The following is a 20108-nucleotide window of genomic DNA, read 5'->3' on the forward strand; positions in this document are numbered from 1 at the left end:
TGAGCTATGTAGCTCCACTCTTGCTCTTTCCTCTTCCCCCATTATTTTATGTCAATGCTAAAAAAGATCTCACGCCCCACTTGGACCACTTCCCATGATGCTTGCCTGCTTGCTTATCTTGGCAGCCTTAGGCTTAAGGTGTGGTCCTACGGCACCCCACATTAATTATACAAAACGTCAACCCCCCATTTCTTTTTCTCATGCAAGAGTGATCCGCCGCCCTCAAATCGTACCAACTTGGATTTCCTTATGCTTACGGTTACTGATTTGTCCGTGTAGCTGACCAACCCCTCCCACCAAACCCACTTCTTTATCAACCCTCCACATATTCCCCCAAGCCATCACCTTACTATCTTTAATCAAACTTACGAACACAATTACCCCATGAAAAGAAAAGGAGAAAACCCACTCCCATCCATGACTTTCATGCTCACCTAATCATACCATTAATTTGGAGGGATTAAATGACGAAAGGGAAGGAGATGGTCCCATAATTTCATTGTCAAATGAGCCATGAAAGCCTAACTCATGAGTGATGAGGCCACTAGGGCTTACCTACCGGGGAGAATCTTGCATATAAGGTGAGGTCTGGACGAATTTGCCATAAATCAGCACCAGGGTTCGGTTGGAAAAGAGGGGAAAAAGGGCTTTCACTTTATCCTATATCCAAAGCAATGTCATGATTCATCACTTGCCACCACCAACCGTGTTATGTCTACAAGACCCTGTCTTCATCCCCTACCTACCCTAACCACCACATTTTTTTAAGGGCACTGTCCCACAATATAAAGAACAGTGGGCAAAAATCTGAAAAAGAGAGGGTTGGGATTGTATCGAGTGTTTGGGGTTTGGTGGTGGGCATTATGAGGAAGATGGGGGAAAGAAAAACCTAAAAGATCGGATAATGATTTATGGTTTGAACTTTGAAGAGGCTGCTCACTTTATTTCCTCGCAGGGAAAGAACTTGTTTCATGGCTTGTCATACAATTATATACATTTATTAGTTTATAAGTGACATTCATTTTAAATTTTGTAGGGTCGTACCATAATTTTGTGTTATCAAAAGCTTTTTATTTATTTATTATTTTTTTTATAAGAATTAAAAAAGTATTAATCAATTGGTGCCACATATATACTTTATATTAAGTCTTATTCAATTTTACCATTCTATTTTAATCTTATTTATTTGTAACATGATTCAATGATTCGTATTTCATTATACATATTCAAAGATACATAAAGAAATTGATAGATATCGATTCGATTATTTAGCATGTAATACTTGGAAAATTATCCAAATAGATTGAATTCCTATATACCTAAAAAATAGGTTCATTAGTTAATTAAAAAATTAGAAGAGGTTGCTGACTATGTTTCCTTATCGAGAAAAAACATGTTTCATGGCTTGTTATACATATTCATCTTAATTTTTAAAGGGTCATACCATAATAATATGATATCAAAAATTAAGTTTTCATTAAAAAAATATCTGATCAAGTTGTCATATATATATATATATATATTTTCGTTTTTTTTTTTTTTTAAGTTTTATGGTTGTATATCGAGTCTCGTTCAATCATACTATTCTATTTTAATCTTATTTATTTATACGATCATCCAAAGATTTAGATTTCAATATAGATAGTGAAGGGTTATAATGGAGATATAATTGACATTTACCTTTTTTAAACGGTAAGATGCTTTCCAAAGGGAGAGTTACCTAATATGTGAAATAGGTTCATAATTTAATTAATAAAATTACAATTTTACCCTCACATGTTGACCCCAAAAGGGAAAAGGTTACTTGGAAGTTGGAACTTGGGTCTTGGTAGCCAAGAGGGGAATGAATTTGGATGCCGCCGTATAATCCCCAAATCTTCTCAAAAGGGTGGCTAAAAGGATCAAGTTGCCCCCCAGACATTTTAGTAAACCCTACAATTGTACAGGGCCAAAATGGTAAGTTCACAGTGTAGTAGGATGTGATAAAGTATGATCTACAATGGTTCATTATTAATTGGGTCTCACAATGATATTTTAATCCCACTGATGCCCCTCATTCTGTTGACTTTTTACATATCAGACCCAATTATATTGCAAATTTCAGGAGTCACGAAGACCAGAGGCCCGGCCATGGCCGACGTACTGTAAATCTGTAATTCTCAGCCCGAAATTTCGGCGTTTCGGAGCCGACACAGGACCGAGAAATGGCGGTGTCCGTACACACCAGTATATGGGACAATATCCTAGAGCACACCAACGTGGCACAGGAAAAGGGTAGTGATCCTCTGCTTTGGGCCGTACAGTTGTCGTCGAGTTTGAGTTCGGCAGGAGTGTCGCTGCCCTCGGTGGAGGTCGCAAACCTTCTGGTTTCGCATATCTGTTGGGGAAACAATGTTCCAATTGCCTGGAAGTTTCTGGAGAAGGCTTTGATGATAAAGATCGTGCCTCCCATGCCCGTTCTAGCTCTGCTTTCTACCAGGTCTCTCTTCTCGGACGTTGTTTTTGTTTTGTTTGTGATTTTGTTTTATGGGGAGCTTTTTGGCGGTTCTGTTGTGGGTGTTTTTTTTTTTTTTTTGGTTTTTTTAAATGATTCTAAATGGGTGGGGTGTTGGAGATTGTTTGCATTGGTTTTTATGTTAATTTTTTTATCATTTACTATGTGGGTTTTCATAAGTTTTGATTTGGGTTGGCATGTTTCGGTGATTGGTTTGTGGGAAAGCAAAACAGAAAATCGAATTTTGAATCTTGATCTTTTTCACTGTTTGGTAAAGCAACATGGAAAAACTCCCATCAAGGTTGCTACCTACAACTAGTGGCTTAGTTGAGCGGAGATTTTGCAGCTATTCGAAAACAAAAGGATCAAAAGACGAAATTCTCAAGATTGTGTTTCATTTTCTGTCTTCATCTTTCTCGGCAACCAACCAGTAGGTGGTAGTGATTGTTTCTCTTCCTTCTTTTTCCTTTCCGTTTTTCTTCTTTTGGCAGAATCCCTACCATTGTACATGTTGTTTCCGTGCTGGTTGGAGTCATTCTCTTTAATAATACGCTTGTTTCTCCCATTTATGACATTTTTTAAAATGGGTCCACTGATGTAGCAGACAATTTTTTATGAGAACATGGAGGAAAAGAAAAGGAAACTGAATTTTGAGTTTTATGTCTTTGTTGTTGTTTTTGTTGTCTTTGTGTTTTCTTTTTTCTCAAATGTGAAGAACTTAACATAACGAAGTCAAATGGTTAAGTACAGTTGCATGGAGTTTTCGCTTCCTCCTGTCCACAGGTTTCTTCTTAGTCTTCTGCCTTAAGTTTCTTGCATCCTCCTATGTAGTACTTATTTATTGGGAACTCTTTGCAATTTTTGACTATTTTCTGCTGTATGGAGGAGCTTGGCAATGTCAATGATGACTTTAATGACTTTACTATTTTGGTAGTTTCTAGGCTTTGAGGTTAGTAACCGCCTGAATTTCTTCTTGTTCTTGTGGTGGCTTTGAGTTTAATATAACATTGGGATGAGAACAAATTCCATGTATGTTTAATCTGGATCTGTTGGTTTTGCTGCAGTTCATTTGTTTTTTAAGGTATCTTTGTAATCCCACAATTTCTGAGGCCTTACTGCCTTTTTGTCATTTTGTACTTCTTCACCTCTTGAAATCAGTATAATTTAGTTTAGAATTGCAAAATGGTATTACATTCTGTCAAATAACAAAGTGCTTCCTGAAGAGTATTTTTGTTTCCTAGTTCTTATTCCATTTATTTTTCAATGGTGCATCATTATGACAATCATTATATTGTCGAATTTTTACAGGGTCATTCCAAGTCGGCATTCTCGTCCAACAGCATATAGGCTTTATTTGGAACTCATTAAGAGACATGCCTTCACACTTAAATCTCTAATTGATGGCCCAAATTATCAAAAGTGAGTTTGATTTTTGTTTTGCTATGTGAAGAACAGAGTAAGTAATATTCTACTTGTTCCACATTGTCAATATCCTTTAATTTGCTACTTTGTCCTCTTTAAACTTCAGATATAAGAGAATTTATCAATATTATGTGGTTATTACTCTTCCTGATGATTAATTCTACCTTGTGATGGATATGCCAAAACAGGAAAATGTTATTATTGATTTATTCATGTAGGTACCTTGAACATGACATGAAGATATTGCATTCAGTCGAAGTTAGGAATATTGTTTCAATTCGACAATGAGCATTAGTAGCAAATCTTCTGTGGTTTAATCATATTTGGATTACTTGTAACACTTGCATTTCCTGAATTGTGTATTACATGTGACACTTGCATTACTTTTTTTTGATAAGTGACACTTGGATTACTTAATATATACTTAGAGTTAAACTAGGCAACACCCAGGTTGCTGCCTTGCGCAGCTAGAATTCTGTACTATGTAGCTGTTGTGACTAACCAAAATGTTAATGGGCTGTATACTTGTGGCTATCTAGTATTCTGTGACTGTGTGTTTGACCTCCATACTTTGACAACTGAAAAATACTCTCATCATAATGCTTTCCCATGTATTGGGTATAGTATGCAACTTTGTCAACTTCAAGTCAAACTAATAAAAAGGACATAGAAAATAGTTGTAGAATGATAATCATAAAGGTTTGGTGATGTTGAAGAAGAGAGCATTCAAGATAAGTAGAATACCGAGAGGTAGTTGAAAATTGCTCTAAGGATCAGTGCCTGTGGCATACAACTGCCACCAAGTTGTCATTTTATTTTATCATTTCTTCCATCTGCAGCCCAGATCTATCAAAAGTTTCTGCAACATATTTATTTACTCTAGTGTTTCGCATGTCTGTAATCTGTTTCAGAAAATGCATGCAATCCTGAATTTAGGTTGCATGAAATCTCTTGTTTTGTTTCTTTTAAATTTTTTTTGCTCCCTACACGTTTAGTCAATTATTAAGCCATTTAGAAAAAAATCTGTTTTGGAGCAGTTAGTGCTATTCTTTTGTCCTACTTGAGCAGTTAGTACATTATGATTGTTACTGTTTTGATTTTCTATTCTTTTGACCTACATGAGACAAATATGCCTAACTGCTTCAAAAAATTATTTTGACCTACTTGATCTACTTGGAAGGAAGAAACAAGCTTGCCTTTGAGAACGAGAAGCTATCGATCTAGAGGTTAAAAAACTCTTTTGTTTGTAATTTCTGGTCTTGGACAAAGCGTTTTTTGATTGGTTGAGCTCTAGGTGAGGGCGGGTGTTGTTTTTTTGTCACCCCTCTTTGCTTTTGGTTTTGCCTTTAGGATTTTGTTGTATACTTCCTGTGTGCTTTGGGATGCCTTTTGGGCCCCCTTTCTTTATATATGTACACTTTTGTTTACCTATCAAAAAAAAAAAAAAAAAAGAAGATAAATATGACTATTAGTGATGTTCCATATCATATTCTACTAATAATGATCATTATTTATTTTTGTGATTTCTGATCTATTTTCTTCATGCAGAGACATGAAATTCATAGACAGTGTTCTTCATCTTTCCTTGGCATTTGGTCTGCAAGCTAGTGAACCGGGGATTCTTGTGGTTGAATTTATTTTTTCGATGGTACTGATGTTGCTTGACGCATCATTAGATGACGAAGGATTGATTGAACTAACCCCAGAAAAGAAGTCTAAATGGGCTAATGACATGGAAATAGACAGTCATGATGATTATGATGAGAAGAGGACTGACCTTCATGAAAGATTGCAGAAAATAAATACGGTCATGGCCATTGATTTAATTGGGCAATTTTTGCAAAATAAAGCAACTTCTAAGATTTTATACTTGGCACGCCGAAACATGTAAGAACTGTGTGCCCTTCTACAATTCTTCTTTTTTATTGGTGAATTTCGTTTGGATTTTGACATATCTTTTGAATGCAAAATACTCAACTCAATTCACATTATAAAATCTTCTCACAACTAGTTGGGATTCGCTGCACAAGTTTACTTTGCCTTTCTATTCCATAGAGGGCCATATTTTTTTTGTACAGGTTATCATGTTTTTTTCCATTACTAAATCCTTGTCCCCCACAGAATTTGACTTGAGTGAGGGATATTTTACTTTTTACCCCTTTGCTGCTTTGCCAGGCCCACACATTGGGTTGTTTTCCTCCAGCGGATACAGCTGCTTGGAGCAAATTCATCTGCATTGAGAAATTCAAAAGTTATAACTCCGGAGGCTCTTCTGCACTTGACATCAGACACTCGCATAGTCTTGTCTCGGAAATGTAAATCAAGTTCCCTGCAAAAGTTCCATGCAGTTATGGCTTTTGGATCTCTGGCTTCTTCTGCTGGTCTCTGCCATGGGGCTAGTCGCTCTGCTCTTTGGCTTCCTCTTGATCTAGTATTAGAAGATGCCATGGATGGATCGCTAGTTTCTGCAACAAGTGCTATTGAAACTATTACAGGTAAATAAGTTTTTGTCCTGTATCCTTGAAATATTTTTTTCACTGGAATATACAAAACAGTAACTATCATAATGTAAATCCATGTTTTTATTTTGTACAGGTTTGATAAAGGTTCTTCAAGCAATTAATGGCACCACCTGGCATGACACCTTTTTGGGTCTTTGGATTGCAGCTCTTCGTCTTGTTCAAAGGGTCAGGACTGATTAAAGCTGAACCGATGACTTTATTTTTCCATGAATAGTGATACAAATTTATGTTAAATTTTCATGATGATAAAATTATGTTGCTTCCTTGATGTATTCATGCAAAAGCCCCTACACCTTATACAGTCCTTGTGGTTCTTCAGTCTGAAACCAACCTTGAATTAACATTTAAAAATTTCAAGTTAATTTAATGCTAGGTTAGTTAATTTGCGTGGTTTTGCTGAAAAATTTCAGTATTGTAACGAAATTCTAGGATATTCATTTCAATGTCAACTGGGGTTAGGATTGACCTAGATCTTGCCTTGGGGTTGGCAGCATTGTGGATGCTGGTGATTGTGTAAAAGAGAATGCATCTGAGGATGTGTCCTTTAGATCTGAGAACTTTACTCTATACCTGTGTAAGTGGCTCCTTATTGAACCATCTTGATCAACTGGAGGACTGGATTGACCGTTGTGAGTGTGAGGGAGCATCATCCTCTGAGTTTTAGTGGGTGTCACATATTTCTATTTCAAGAAGTTTCTTTAATTGATGTTTCTTATTCTATTTTTCTACTATTGTCAGGAAAGGGATCCCATTGAGGGTCCTATGCCTCGCCTTGATACTCGCTTGTGCTTGTTACTCTCTATCACGACTCTTGTGGTTGCTGATCTTATTGAGGAGGAGGAAAGTGCACCAAATGATGAGACAGAACGCCACCCCACAAATCACTGGAAAGAAAAGCATGTTCCAGGGAAGTGTCGCAAGGATTTAGTTTCCAGCTTACAGATGCTGGGTGACTATGAGGGCTTGCTGACTCCACCCCAATCTGTTATTTCTGCGGCCAACCAAGCTGCTGCAAAAGCGATGATGCTTGTTTCAGGCATCAATGTTGGGAGTGCATACTTTGAATTCATCAGCATGAAAGATATGCCAATCAACTGTTGTAAGTAAAATATGATTCTTATATGTCATCAGGAAATTCAAAGAAACTTTTCAGCTTGGGAAAAGTTTAAACTAACATTGTATTATATCACATGTAGTTTAGGTGCATGGTACTGAGGTTAGGTCCACTCAGAGTGCCTCCCATGAGTATCTTATGTGAGTCATTCTGATTGATCTTATTGTTAGATCCATGCTTCACTGGATTTTTCTTGGCTGTCAAAAGGAACCTAATATCCTGATGATGATTTGATGAGATTGATGTTAGAGAACAAAGGCAACTTAAAATCAAATCAGTAACCCCACCGTGATGACTTGGATTTCATTTGATTCCACTTCCATGTTCCTTGGAGTTTATCCTTACTATATCAGTTTCTGTGGGGTTGTTGGTTGAAACCCCTAATACTTGCATGCATGACAGAGCTCCTGCGATCTTATTCATCTCCCGACTAAGAAATGATGATTACAATATAGGAATAGGAATCTTTTTGAAGTCTTGAAAAATCTTCGAAGTTGTAAAATAAATAATGGGAGATTGAAAGTAGAGATCAAATGCAAAACACTGTTGTAAATCCTTGACAGCATTTGTGCCTCATTCAGATTTCCCATTCCTAGAAACCAGATAGAAATGTATTAGCATTTTCTGAAGAGAACTAGACAAGTATTGCTTTTTCTTTGAAGAACAAGTATACAGGAGAGGTTGGTCTGTAAATGAACTTACAGAAGAAGAGACACCAACATACTCTTCTTTGTTTGGTATCTGGAGGCCTCCCTAAGCGGCCTCATGTGAGGAGGTTGGCAGTGCAAAGACACCTCAAATAGAATAGGATTAGATGTCTTATAAAGGTAAATCTTCTGAATTTCTCATGAGAGAGAGAGAGTTAACTTTTCTATCTTACATGGTAAAGTGATTTTCTATGCCAGTATGCCTACACACCACCCTTTATGCCTGTTTAACAAAAACCATGTGAGGGCCAGTGAGGCTAATTCCAATAAACTATCTGCTTAATCTAGGATGAATGAAATTTTAAATAAATAAACTATATTGAAGCACAACAGTTGATTCTAATGAACTGAACCCATTCTCTTCAATCAAAAATAAAGAAAAAAAATCTGAAATTCTGACCTCTTGGTCAGACCTTTGAATGTATCATATAGTTTTGATCTACTTGTTGGGTAGCTAAGATATTTTTTTTAACTTTATAATCTCTGTTTTGAAATTTGTGAAGGTTCTTCTCTTACTCACAGGTATTTTAAGGTCCCTATTTGACTTCAAGGTTACGCTGCATGTTGTTTTTGCTTTTGGATCAGTGTTTCTGTTTGTGGTATTATTAAGTTTCTTAATCCTAGTCCATCTTGTATCCTTGTTTGCAGCTGGAAACATGCGCCATCTAATAGTTGAGGCTTGTATTGCCAGAAATCTGTTGGACACATCAGCATATTTCTGGCCAGGCTATGTGAATGGACGCATCAACCAAATACCTCATAGCATTCCTCCTCAAGTGCTTGGTTGGTCATCATTTATGAAGGGGGCCCCACTTTCTCCAGTAATGATAAATGCTTTGGTTTCAACTCCAGCTTCAAGGTAAACTTACACTTATCCCTCTTAAAGGTTACAGCTAATTAATCCATATTATTTTAATTGGAGTCGCATTTGTACAACACTTCTAGTGGTTGATCTATTGCCATCAATCATCTGTGCTTCTTTGCTTAATTTGAGAACTAGAGCTACCATTAGTCCATTACAATAGCAATGACCCTATGTAGTTCCATTTGACGGCAATTTGCATTGATGCAGTTTCTTTGTAATTTGCTTCTTGTGGAAATCTGGTATGATTTGGAGGTGATTTGTAGGATATTGTGATTGAGGCCCCAATTGTGGTAGATATTGTGGTAGATATTGTGGTGATTTGTGTGATTTTATTTTTTCCATATTTTTATTTTTGTTTCCATATTTTGCTCTCTGTGTATATGTTAAATAGAGACCCGATTATGTAAAAACATACGATTGAATATACAATTCAATTATTCTCAGTTTCTTCATGGTATTAGAGCCCGGATTGCTCTAAAACCCTAATCATTCATGGTTGCCCAAAAAGGAGATAACCATGAGTCCAGTCAATCGGCAACCCATGAAAGAGAGTCGGAGATAAACTCCTCAATGGGCTCGGCCGGTGCATTCGACAACTCCCCACTCCATCTTACCATTGAAAAATTAAATGGTAAAAATTACAGAGAGTGGGCACAGACAATCAAGCTTATAATTGACGGAAAGGGAAAGCTAGGGTTTCTTACCGGCGAGACTCGACGACCACCTTCGACCGATGCAACAACATCCTAGAAATGACGGTCCGAAAACTCCTTCATCACCTCATGCTTGATTAACTCCATGAAGCCAACCATTGGCAAAACGTATATGTTTCTCCCGACGACAAAGGATGTGTGGGATGCGATACAGGAAACATACTCCGATGCCGAGAATGTTTCCCAAATCTTTGAACTCAAGACGTGGCTCTGGCAAATGAAGCAAGGAGTTTGGGAAGTCACAGAATACTACACCGAGATGCTAGGTTTGTGGCAAGATCTCGATCTCAACTGCGAAGAGGAATGGGAGTTCACGGGCGACAGTGTGTGCTTCAAGAAGAAGATGGAGAACGAGAGAGTCTTCGAGTTTCTAGCGAGGTTGAACCGCGAGCTTGACAACGTCAGACACAGAGTTCTCAGTTGTCGGCCGCTGCCTTCCATCCGAGAGGTCTTCTCCTAGGTGCAATGAGAGGAAAGCAGAAGGAGAGTGGTGTTGAGGGAACATCTCATGACTAGGCTCGAGGCTTCATCCCTTGTAACCTGTGGGCCTCATGCTGGATTTGGTGGGCCTCACGCTGGATCAGGCCTAAGACAATCGAAAAGGGCCTATTGTGAGCAAAATGGGTCACACTAAAGACACTTGTTGGACTTTACATGGCAAGCCCGCGGATTGGAAGCCCAGACAACCCAATAAAGCCCATAGTCATCAGGCCTCCACCGAAACCCAGGTAGACAAAACACCCATAGAAATTCATTAGTCAACTTCTAGTGTGGGGTTTAATTCCGACCAGTTTGCGAAATTATATGAGCTTTTTTCTAATTTCTAGGCCTCTGGTCAGTCTTCTACTACTCTGTCCTCTGGTTCTTTAGCCCATAAAGGTACCTTTTTGACAGCTCTTAGTACCATGTCTCATATTACTCCCTGGATTATTGACTCTAGTGCATCTGATCATATGAGTAATGCTCATAATTTATTTTCTACATACTCTCCCTGTGCCGGTAATTTAAAAGTAAAAATTGCAGATGGTACTTTATCCCCAGTTGTTGGCAAAGAGCGTATTTGTATTTCTGAGTCTTACTCTCAACCCTGTCCTACATGTTCCTAATTTATCTTGCAATTTACTGTCTATTAGCCAGTTAACCAAATAGTCATATTGCTCAGCTAAATTCCTACCCTCTCATTGTGTTTTTCAGGACCTATTATCGGGGAAGATGATTAGCAGTGCTAAGGAACGTGAGGGTCTATATTACTTCGACGAAATTGATGTGCTTGGATAGTGTCCTACTATTTGTAATTCTGCATCTCGTCCTAGGGAAAGTGAACTTTTGTTCACAAAAGGATGGGTCATCCTAGTTTTCAGTACTTGCAACATTTATTTCCTTCACTATGTTCAAATAAAGCTTCATGAGATTTTCAGTGTGAAGTGTGTGAACTTGCCAAACACTATCGTGCGTCTTTTCCTAAATCTAAGTATAAACCATTCATACCATTTACTCTAATTCATAGTGATCTATGGGGACCCTCACGTACCCCTAATAGGACTCATAAAAAATGGTTTATTACTTTTATTGATGATCACACTCGCCTGTGTTGGGTATATTTGTTGACTGATAAAAACTGAGGTTCGATCAGTCTTCATTTTTTTTTTTATCAATAAGTATATAATTGTATTGCAAAGAGGCGCTAAAATAGCGACCCACCGAATTACAGTATAAAGGGACTTACCCCCTTACAAAAAGGTCCATACAACAAGGGAAAAAACAAAAAAAATCCTCTCCTTTAATGCATACACACCCACTCTATAAAATCAATTAAGGTTCGATTAGTCTTCATGAACTTTCACTCTATGATACAAACTCAGTTTCACATCAAAATTCAAATTCTTCATACTGATAATGGTACTGAGTATTTCAATCACTTCTTGAGCACTTACCTACAAGAAAATGGTATTATCTATCAAAGTTCTTGTGTTGACACCCCTCAACAAAATGGGATTGCAGAATGGAAAAATAGATATATTCTTGAAGTTGCTCGTGTCTTGTTGTTTACCTCTCACATGCCCTCACAATTTTGGGGTGACTCCATTTTGACAGCCACATACCTTATTAACCGAATGCCTAGTTGGGTCCTATCTTTTGTCACACCCCTCTAGAAATTCCAAGAGTTTTTTCCCCATTCTAGACTCGGTGCACATCTTCCACTTTGTGTCTTTGGGTCCACTGTGTTTGTCCACATTCACGCACCTAAGCGGAACAAATTGGATCCCAGCACTTAAATGTGTCTTTCTTGGCTGCTCTTCCATACAAAAGGGTTACAAATGCTATGACCCAATTTCACAGAAATTATATGTTAGCCTAGATGTCACATTCTTTGAGCATACTCCCTACTACTCGCTTCAGGGGGAGTCCGTGAGTGAAGCTAGACCACCCTTAACATTAGACTACCTTGATGTTGTTGTGTTCAAATCCACTCCGTGCCTTATATCTACCCCTTCGCCTAATATAGAAGGACACTTGAACTCAGAGAGAGATACAGAAATACAGACAAATAGGGAAACACTCGTCTACTCAAGGAGGTCAAAATCGAAGTCCAATGAGATACTCACCTCCGAAGCACTAAAATAGTCAGAACCGGTGATAGTTCTAACCCCTTGGGAGTCTGGCTCCAATCCTGATCAGGTAACAGATGACTTACCTATTGCTGTTAGGAAGCAACCTCGTTCATGTACTCTCCATCCTATCTCGAAATTTGTGTCTTATAATGCTCTTTTTGCAAAGTGTCGTGCTTTTACAACTAACCTTGATAGAATCCAGATTCCTAAAAACATTCAAGAAGCCTTGGAGATTTCAAAATGGAAAGAGGCAGTGATGGAAGAAATAAGGGCATTGGAAAAAAACGAGACTTGGGAAGTGATGACTTTGCAAAGAGGGAAGAAACTAGTGGGCTGTAAATGGGTATTCACAGTGAAATATAAGGCGGATGACACAGTAGAACGATACAAAGCACGCCTGGTTACAAAGGGTTTCACTTAGACTTACGACATCGACTATACCGAGACATTTGCACCAGTGGCAAAGCTGAACACTATACGAGTTCTCTTATCCTTGGCAGCAAACCTAGACTGGCCACTCCATCAGTTCGTTATCATGAATGCCTTTTTGAATGGTGAGCTGGAAGAAGAAGTGTTTATGACACTACCACCAGGGTTTTGTAAGAAAGAAGAAGAAACTAGGGTATGCAAATTGAAGAAATCTTTATATGGTCTCAAGCAATCACCGAGAGCATGGTTCGATGGATTTGCAAAGGTGATTAAGAACTAAGGATACTAATAGGGACAGTCAGATCATACTATGTTCTTCAAACAGTCCAACGATGGAAGGATGACCATCCTAATCGTGTATGTCAATGACATCATTCTCACTGGAGATAACACAGGAGAAGTAGGGAGGTTGAAGAAGGTCTTAGCCACAGAGTTTGAGGTAAATGATCTGGGCCAAATGCGGTATTTCCTAGGAATGGAGATCGCCAGATCAAGAAAGGGCATTAGTATTTCCCAGAGAAAGTATGTACTTGACTTGTTGACTGAAACTGGCATGCTTGGTTGCAAGCCAAGCGATACTCCTATCAAGGCAAGAAAAAGGACGGAAAGCTACGGAAAACCCATGGATGGAGAGAGATATCAGCGACTAGTAGGTAGACTGATCTACCTTTCTCACACTAGACCAGACATTGCTTTCGCCATAAGTGTGGTTAGCCAGTCCATGCATTCACCAAAGGAAAGTCACCTGGAAGCAGTGTATAAGATCCTCAGATGTCTAAAGGGTTCTCCAGGGAGAGGACTATTCTTTAAGAAGGGTGATAGTAAGAAGGTAGAGATCTATACAGATGCAGATTAGGCAGAATCAGCAGAAGACAAAAGGTCTACTATCGGATATTGTACCTATGTCTAGGGGAATCTAGTAACATGGAGAAGTAAGAAGCAGAGTGTAGTAGCCAGAAGCAGTGTTGAGGCTGAATTCAGAGCAGTTGCACAAGGTATGTGTGAAGAACTATGGTTGCAGAAACTATTGGAAGAACTACACATTACAGTAGAAACTCCCCAGCAAAGTCTATTGCGACAACAAAACCGCCATTATTATTTTTCATTATCCTGTTCAACACGACAAGACCAAATATATAGAAGTGGATAGATACTTTATAAAGGAGAAAATTGAGAAGGGGACTATTTGCATGACTTATACCCCTACAAGGGAACAATTGGCAGATATATTCACCAAGGGATTACATAAATCAAGCTTTGAAGATTTTATTTGCAAGTTGGACATGATTAATATCCATGATCCAACTTGGGGGGGAGTGTGGAAATCTGGTATGATTTGTAGGTGATTTGTAGGATATTGTGATTGAGGCCCCAATTGTGGTAGATATTGTGGTGATTTGTGTGATTTTATTTTTTCCATATTTTTATTTTTGTTTCCATATTTTTCTCTCTATGTACATGTTAAATAGAAACCCAATTATGTAAAAACATACGATTGAATATCCAATTCAATTATTCTTAGTTTCTTCACTTTTGAATGATGATTATTCCACAAAAGAGGCCTAGGGTTTTGGCTTATTGCATAAAGCTTCTCCCTATTAAGTTGCTGTCATCAAGTTTCATATCTGCTCCTCTTTTGACTTTGAGACTCAGAGATATCATGTCAATGACCTTGTCAAGTTCCATGTTACTTGGTGATTTTACATTCCTGTGGTATCACTTTTACTGGGTTCTAAATGATGAATTCTCTGCAAGATATGCCTCGGGGTTTAGTGATGGGGTTGTATGCCCAAGCCAACCCTTAGATACCAATTTTGATGGGCAAGCAAATTATGAAACTGACTTCCATGTTCCTCAAGCACATTTTATCTATCAAGCAAAAAAAAAAAAATGTTCCTCAAGCACATTTTGACCACATCATGAGGTTGGACATTCTATGTTCAATTCATTCTGTTAATTGATGATGGTTCCATTCAACAAAAGAATTAAGGGTAACCTCTATGTGATAACTTTTAGATTCCCTTATACTTGCGTATGGCCTGGTCTTCAGTTACACTGTTTTCTTTCCTGAAGCCAGGTATATCAGATGCTCTTTTTTGTAAATTTACTCAACAGTAAAGCAACTGAATTTAAGCTCATCAATTTGATGGAAGTTTAGCAGAGCTCGAGAAAGTATTTGAGATTGCAGTCAGAGGATCAGATGATGAGAAGATATCTGCTGCTACTATCCTTTGTGGAGCCTCTTTGATTCGGGGCTGGAATATACAGGTATGAGGCAAATGTTTTTACACTTGAATGGAATTTTTAAATCTTTGATACCTAATTCCACCAGGCAATATTCATAAATGCCTGTATATTTATTTAAATCTCCAACCCAAAACTCATCCTTATTCATTGTTTAAAGATTTATTTATTTTTTGCAGACTACCCATCTGCCCTAAATATGTAATTACATTCTAGTCTGCATGCTTGCAGGAACACATTGTTCATTTCATTACTAGATTACTTTCTCCACCAGTTCCAGCAGATTATTCTGGGAGTGACAGCCATTTGATAGCTTATGCTCCAATGCTGAACATACTTCTTGTTGGAATAGCTTCTGTTGATTGTGTCCAGATTTTCTCATTACATGGCTTGGTATGTTAAGCTTCTACTGACCAAACATCTACTATGCTGATAGAGAAAAAAATTTTAGTTGGTTTGACCAGATACTTTGATGAACAATGGTATTTCCTGCATAGTTCATGTTTTGTCAGCTAATCTGTGAGGTTTTTCTACCATGCTTTCCAGGTACCTCATCTAGCTGGTTCATTGATGCCAATCTGTGAAGTTTTTGGGTCATGTGTGCCCAATGTCTCATGGACACTCACAACAGGGGAAGAAATCAATGCCCATGCTATCTTTTCAAATGCATTTACTCTTCTTCTAAAGCTATGGAGGTTTAATCATCCACCTCTCGAACATGGTGTGGGGGATGTACCCCCAGTTGGGTCCCAACTAACTCCTGAATACCTCCTATTAGTTCGAAACTCCCACCTAGTATCTTCTGGAACTATCCACAATCGAAATAAAACAAGATTCTCAGGTGTTGCAAGTTCATCATCTGAACAACCCATATTTTTGGACTCATTTCCAAAACTAAAAGTCTGGTATCGACAGCATCAAGCATGTATAGCTTCAACCCTCTCAGGTCTTGTTCATGGAACACCTGTTCATCAGATTGTTGATGGGCTTCTCAACATGATGTTCAGAAAAATTAATAGAGGGAGTCAGTCATTGTCTTCTGTAACTTCTGGAAGTAGTAGTTCATCTGGACCTGGAAGTGACGATCCTTTAAGACCTAAATTACCTGCATGGGATATCCTGGAAGTTGTACCTTTTGTGGTTGATGCTGCTTTAACAGCCTGTGCCCATGGAAGGCTGTCTCCTCGTGAACTGGCTACAGGTCAGTCTGGTGTCTCATTTCATTTTTTGTGATTGTTGTGATCTAAATCCACATTCAGAGGGAGACACCACATGGATTTTTTTTCCTTTCTAATAAAGTTCACCTGAGAGTTCCTGGCAGACGATCAAAAGTCAGTCCAACAGGGTACCTAAGATATTTTCTGACATTGTAATTTGATTGAATTGGGAACCCAAGAAAATAAGAAAAGTTTCAGTGTGGTTCAATGTGGTCCCCGATCCTAAAGAAACCATCACTAATTGTCATGGCTTATTTCATGTATATATGTGTAATAATTTGAAATTTTCACTGTTTCAGGGCTTAAAGATTTAGCTGATTTTCTTCCTGCATCTTTAGCAACCATTATAAGTTACTTCTCGGCTGAAGTAACACGAGGTGTCTGGAATCCAGTTTTTATGAATGGAACAGATTGGCCAAGCCCTGCTGCAAATCTGTCTAATGTTGAGGAACAGATCAGGAAAATCCTAGCTGCCACTGGTGTTGATGTCCCAAGCCTTGCTGCAGGTTTTCTCTTGTGACCAGTACAAGTTCTTAATGCTTCTATTTGTTTCATGAAATTGCATGCTTTGAAGGAAAAAGAACCAAAGGGCCCTACCCCAACCCACCCCACCCCATAGGCAGCATCTTGGACTTACTGTTCTAGTGAATGGTGCCTTAAGTGGGGAGCCTTGAAAGTATAGATAAATACACTTGGTGAATAGAACACTTGGTTCACCCTTTATTTTGAGCTGAAGCATTGTCTGTAGATAATCCTCTTAAATGTTGTCAGGGAGAGGTTTTGGCTGTTGAAATGGCATGAATTAGAATGATTACTGTTCTGTTGTTAGATGATAGTTATTCATTATTATGACTGGAACTCGTATTTCTGCAGGAGGAAACTCTCCAGCTACCCTGCCACTGCCCTTGGCTGCTTTTGCTAGCCTCACCATAACCTATAAGATTGACAGAGCCTCACAGCGTTTTCTGAATCTGGCTGGCCCAGCCCTGGAGGCACTTGCTGCAGATTGCCCATGGCCTTGTATGCCAATTGTAGCTTCCCTATGGACCCAAAAGGCAAAGCGCTGGAGTGACTTTCTCGTCTTTTCTGCTTCTCGTACAGTCTTTCTCCACAACAGCGATGCAGTGGTACAGCTTCTCAAAAGCTGCTTCACTGCCACACTTGGCCTGAAAACCACTCCTATATCAAGCAATGGTGGTGTGGGAGCCCTTCTTGGCCATGGATTTGGATCTCATTTTTGTGGTGGGATTTCTCCAGTTGCCCCAGGGATTCTATATCTACGTGCCTACCGGTCTATCAGAGATGTAGTCTTCATGGCAGAAGAGATTGTCTCCCTCTTGATGCATTTTGTGAGAGAAATAGCAAGTAGTCAGCTTTCTGGAGAGAGATCAGAGAAGCTGAAGAAGGCTAAGAATGAAATGAAATATGGCCAAATTTCACTTGGAGCAGCACTGGCAAGAGTGAAGCTCATTGCTTCACTTGCAGCTTCTTTAGTATGGCTCTCTGGTGGCTTGGGTCTGGTTCAGTCATTGATAAAAGAAACTCTGCCATCTTGGTTTATATCCGTCCACAGGTCTGAACAAGAAGAGGGGTCAGGAGGAATGGTTGCAATGCTTGGGGGGTATGCACTTGCATACTTCACAGTGCTTTGTGGAGCTTTTGTGTGGGGTGTGGACTCATCATCATCAGCATCAAAGCGACGTCCAAAAATCCTTGGGAGCCATATGGAATTCCTTGCGAGTGCCCTTGATGGGAACATATCACTGGGTTGTGATTGTGCCACTTGGCGTGCATATGTGTCAGGGTTTGTAAGCCTGATGGTTGGTTGCACTCCAACCTGGGTCCTGGAGGTTGACGTCAATGTATTGAAGAGACTAAGCAAGGGGCTAAGGCAGTGGAATGAAGAAGAGCTTGCTCTGGCTTTGCTGGGGATTGGTGGGGTTGGTACAATGGCTGCAGCTGCTGAACTGATAATTGAAACTGAGATATAATTCTTTTTCAATATATGATGGTAATTGTGCTCCATAGAATATAGTAGTGTTCACTGCCTCTTGTCCAGGAAAATTTGTGCATAAATAAACTTCATTTTGTGATGAAGGTTCTGAATTTTGTTTTAGCGGAAAATTTTCAAGGAATTGTAGTAGCAACTTCTCTGTTAAAGAAAAAAGGGAAGGTTCAGGTGATGTACTAACATGGAACTTGGAACCATGACCTTGAAGTGGCTGATCTTCAATGAAGTGGATATGCTAGTGAACTCGGACAAGCACTGGAGTTATGAAAGTTGAGTACTGCTGTTAAGAAATAGTAGTTAGATGTGTTGATAATAACTTGCTAACTTGTATTAAGTTTGTTGAACCTGTCAATAGATGTGTTGTTCTCTATTGGAGGTGTTAGTAGTTTGTCTGAGGATTGGTTAGTAATCAGCTCTATGTAAGATATTTGATGTATAAATTACTCGTAGGAATGAAAGTTCATTTCACAGAAAATTCTTTCTTGTTTCTTTAGATTCTAGAAATGGCATCAGGGCCAAACTCTCCTCTGAATCAAAGTTCTTTTGTTTTTGCCAGGGCAGCTTCTTCATCCTTCTCCAAATTGAAATTGGACAAAAACAGTTTTGTTATTTGGCATAAACAAGTTCTTGTGACTCTTTGCAGGCTTTGACACCTTTTTTGGTAAGAAATCACCTCCATTGAAGTTCTTGGAGCTTGGAGATGAAGCAATTGACAAGATTGATCCGAAGTTCTTGGATTGGGAACAAGTCTCCGGATTCAACTATTACCTTAGTGATCGGGTTGTTGTTTAACTATTTCTTCTTAGGCTTTATCTTTCTTTTGTTGCCTTGTTTTGGGCCTTTTTTGTACACAGCCTGTGTACATATGGAGCGTCCCCTGTTTTTTGGCGTGTTTTTATTCTAATGGTCCTCTTTGTCTATCAAAAAAAATATATATATACAAAAAAAAAAAAAAAAAAAAAAAAAAATTTAGGGGAGACCAACCATATCACTACAGATGAAACCCAACGATCAAAGTAGAATTTCTTTAGCCTTGTTCACTAAGGTAGTGCAGGAATTGAAAACTTAGCTTGAATAACAGAATAAGAAGTTTGCCTTGAAAGGATCTTGGTGTTGTGGATTATTTCTTGGGCATCTAAGTGAAATACATTGTAGAGGGACTTCACCTTCCAAAACAAAATATATTACTGATTTGTTCTGTCAAGCTAAGTTGCAATATTGTAAAGTAGTCAATCCTCTAATGACAAGTGGACTTCGACTTACAACATATGAAAGTGATCTTGTAAACATTGCATAGATATACAAAAGCTTAGTTGGGGTCTTGCAGTATATTAACATCACAAGATCTGAAAATGCTTTCAGCGTTAATAAGATGTGTCAATTCATGCAGTAGTACCCTTTGAAGGCTCATTGGAAAGAAGTTAAAATAATCTTACATTTTTTTTTTTGATAGGTAATAAAAGGCTTGCATTAGAAACACCTAGAAGTGATGAAAGCAGTACACACGAAGTATTAAAATATCTAGGTAGAACTTTGGAGCTTGGCTTGCTACCTAGACAATCACCCACTACTCTAGACCTTGTTAGGTTTTGTGATACAAATTGGGCATTAAATTAGGACGGTGCAAGGTACGAAGTCTTTATCTAGCTATTGTGTCTAGGACCAAACTTAATTGCTTAGCACTCTAAAATCCAACACAAGGTTTCTAAATCCTCCGTTGAAGCTGAGTAGAAAAGTTAGGTAAATTTAGTTGCAAAA

General features: G+C 38.5%; 1 protein-coding gene across 3 annotated transcripts; it reads left to right on the forward strand.

The window, feature by feature from the left end:
* The first annotated feature begins 1868 nt into the window (after positions 1 to 1868).
* On the forward strand, positions 1869 to 18825 carry LOC100247741 (mediator of RNA polymerase II transcription subunit 33A). Of its 3 annotated transcripts, XM_019220042.2 has the most exons (13): positions 1869 to 1956; positions 2081 to 2479; positions 3803 to 3913; positions 5465 to 5803; positions 6092 to 6411; positions 6512 to 6603; positions 7177 to 7537; positions 8908 to 9118; positions 15032 to 15146; positions 15339 to 15515; positions 15669 to 16323; positions 16639 to 16845; positions 17213 to 18825. In XM_019220042.2, the coding sequence occupies exons 2-13, from the start codon at positions 2205 to 2207 to the stop codon at positions 18328 to 18330; spliced, it is 3981 nt and encodes a 1326-aa protein (XP_019075587.1). In that variant the 5' UTR covers positions 1869 to 1956; positions 2081 to 2204; the 3' UTR covers positions 18331 to 18825. The 3 variants fall into 3 exon arrangements, with proteins under 3 accessions (XP_019075587.1, XP_010649855.1, XP_019075589.1); XM_010651553.3 differs by lacking the exon at positions 1869 to 1956 and having other exon boundaries at positions 2015 to 2479; positions 15354 to 15515; XM_019220044.2 differs by lacking the exons at positions 1869 to 1956; positions 2081 to 2479 and having other exon boundaries at positions 3847 to 3950.
* The last annotated feature ends 1283 nt before the right edge of the window (positions 18826 to 20108 follow it).

Source organism: Vitis vinifera, chromosome 5 (assembly GCF_030704535.1).
Source record: "Vitis vinifera cultivar Pinot Noir 40024 chromosome 5, ASM3070453v1".
In the NCBI taxonomy this organism is placed as follows: domain Eukaryota; kingdom Viridiplantae; phylum Streptophyta; class Magnoliopsida; order Vitales; family Vitaceae; genus Vitis; species Vitis vinifera.

Bases quoted from the DNA above. Each gene is read 5' to 3' on its own strand.
- LOC100247741 (XM_019220042.2), top strand. From the start codon at position 2,205: ATGGCGGTGTCCGTACACACCAGTATATGGGACAATATCCTAGAGCAC. The intron at 6,604-7,176 runs GTCAGGACTGAT...TACTATTGTCAG, and splicing joins CTCTTCGTCTTGTTCAAAGG to GAAAGGGATCCCATTGAGGG. The intron at 9,119-15,031 runs GTAAACTTACAC...ATTTGATGGAAG, and splicing joins GTTTCAACTCCAGCTTCAAG to TTTAGCAGAGCTCGAGAAAG.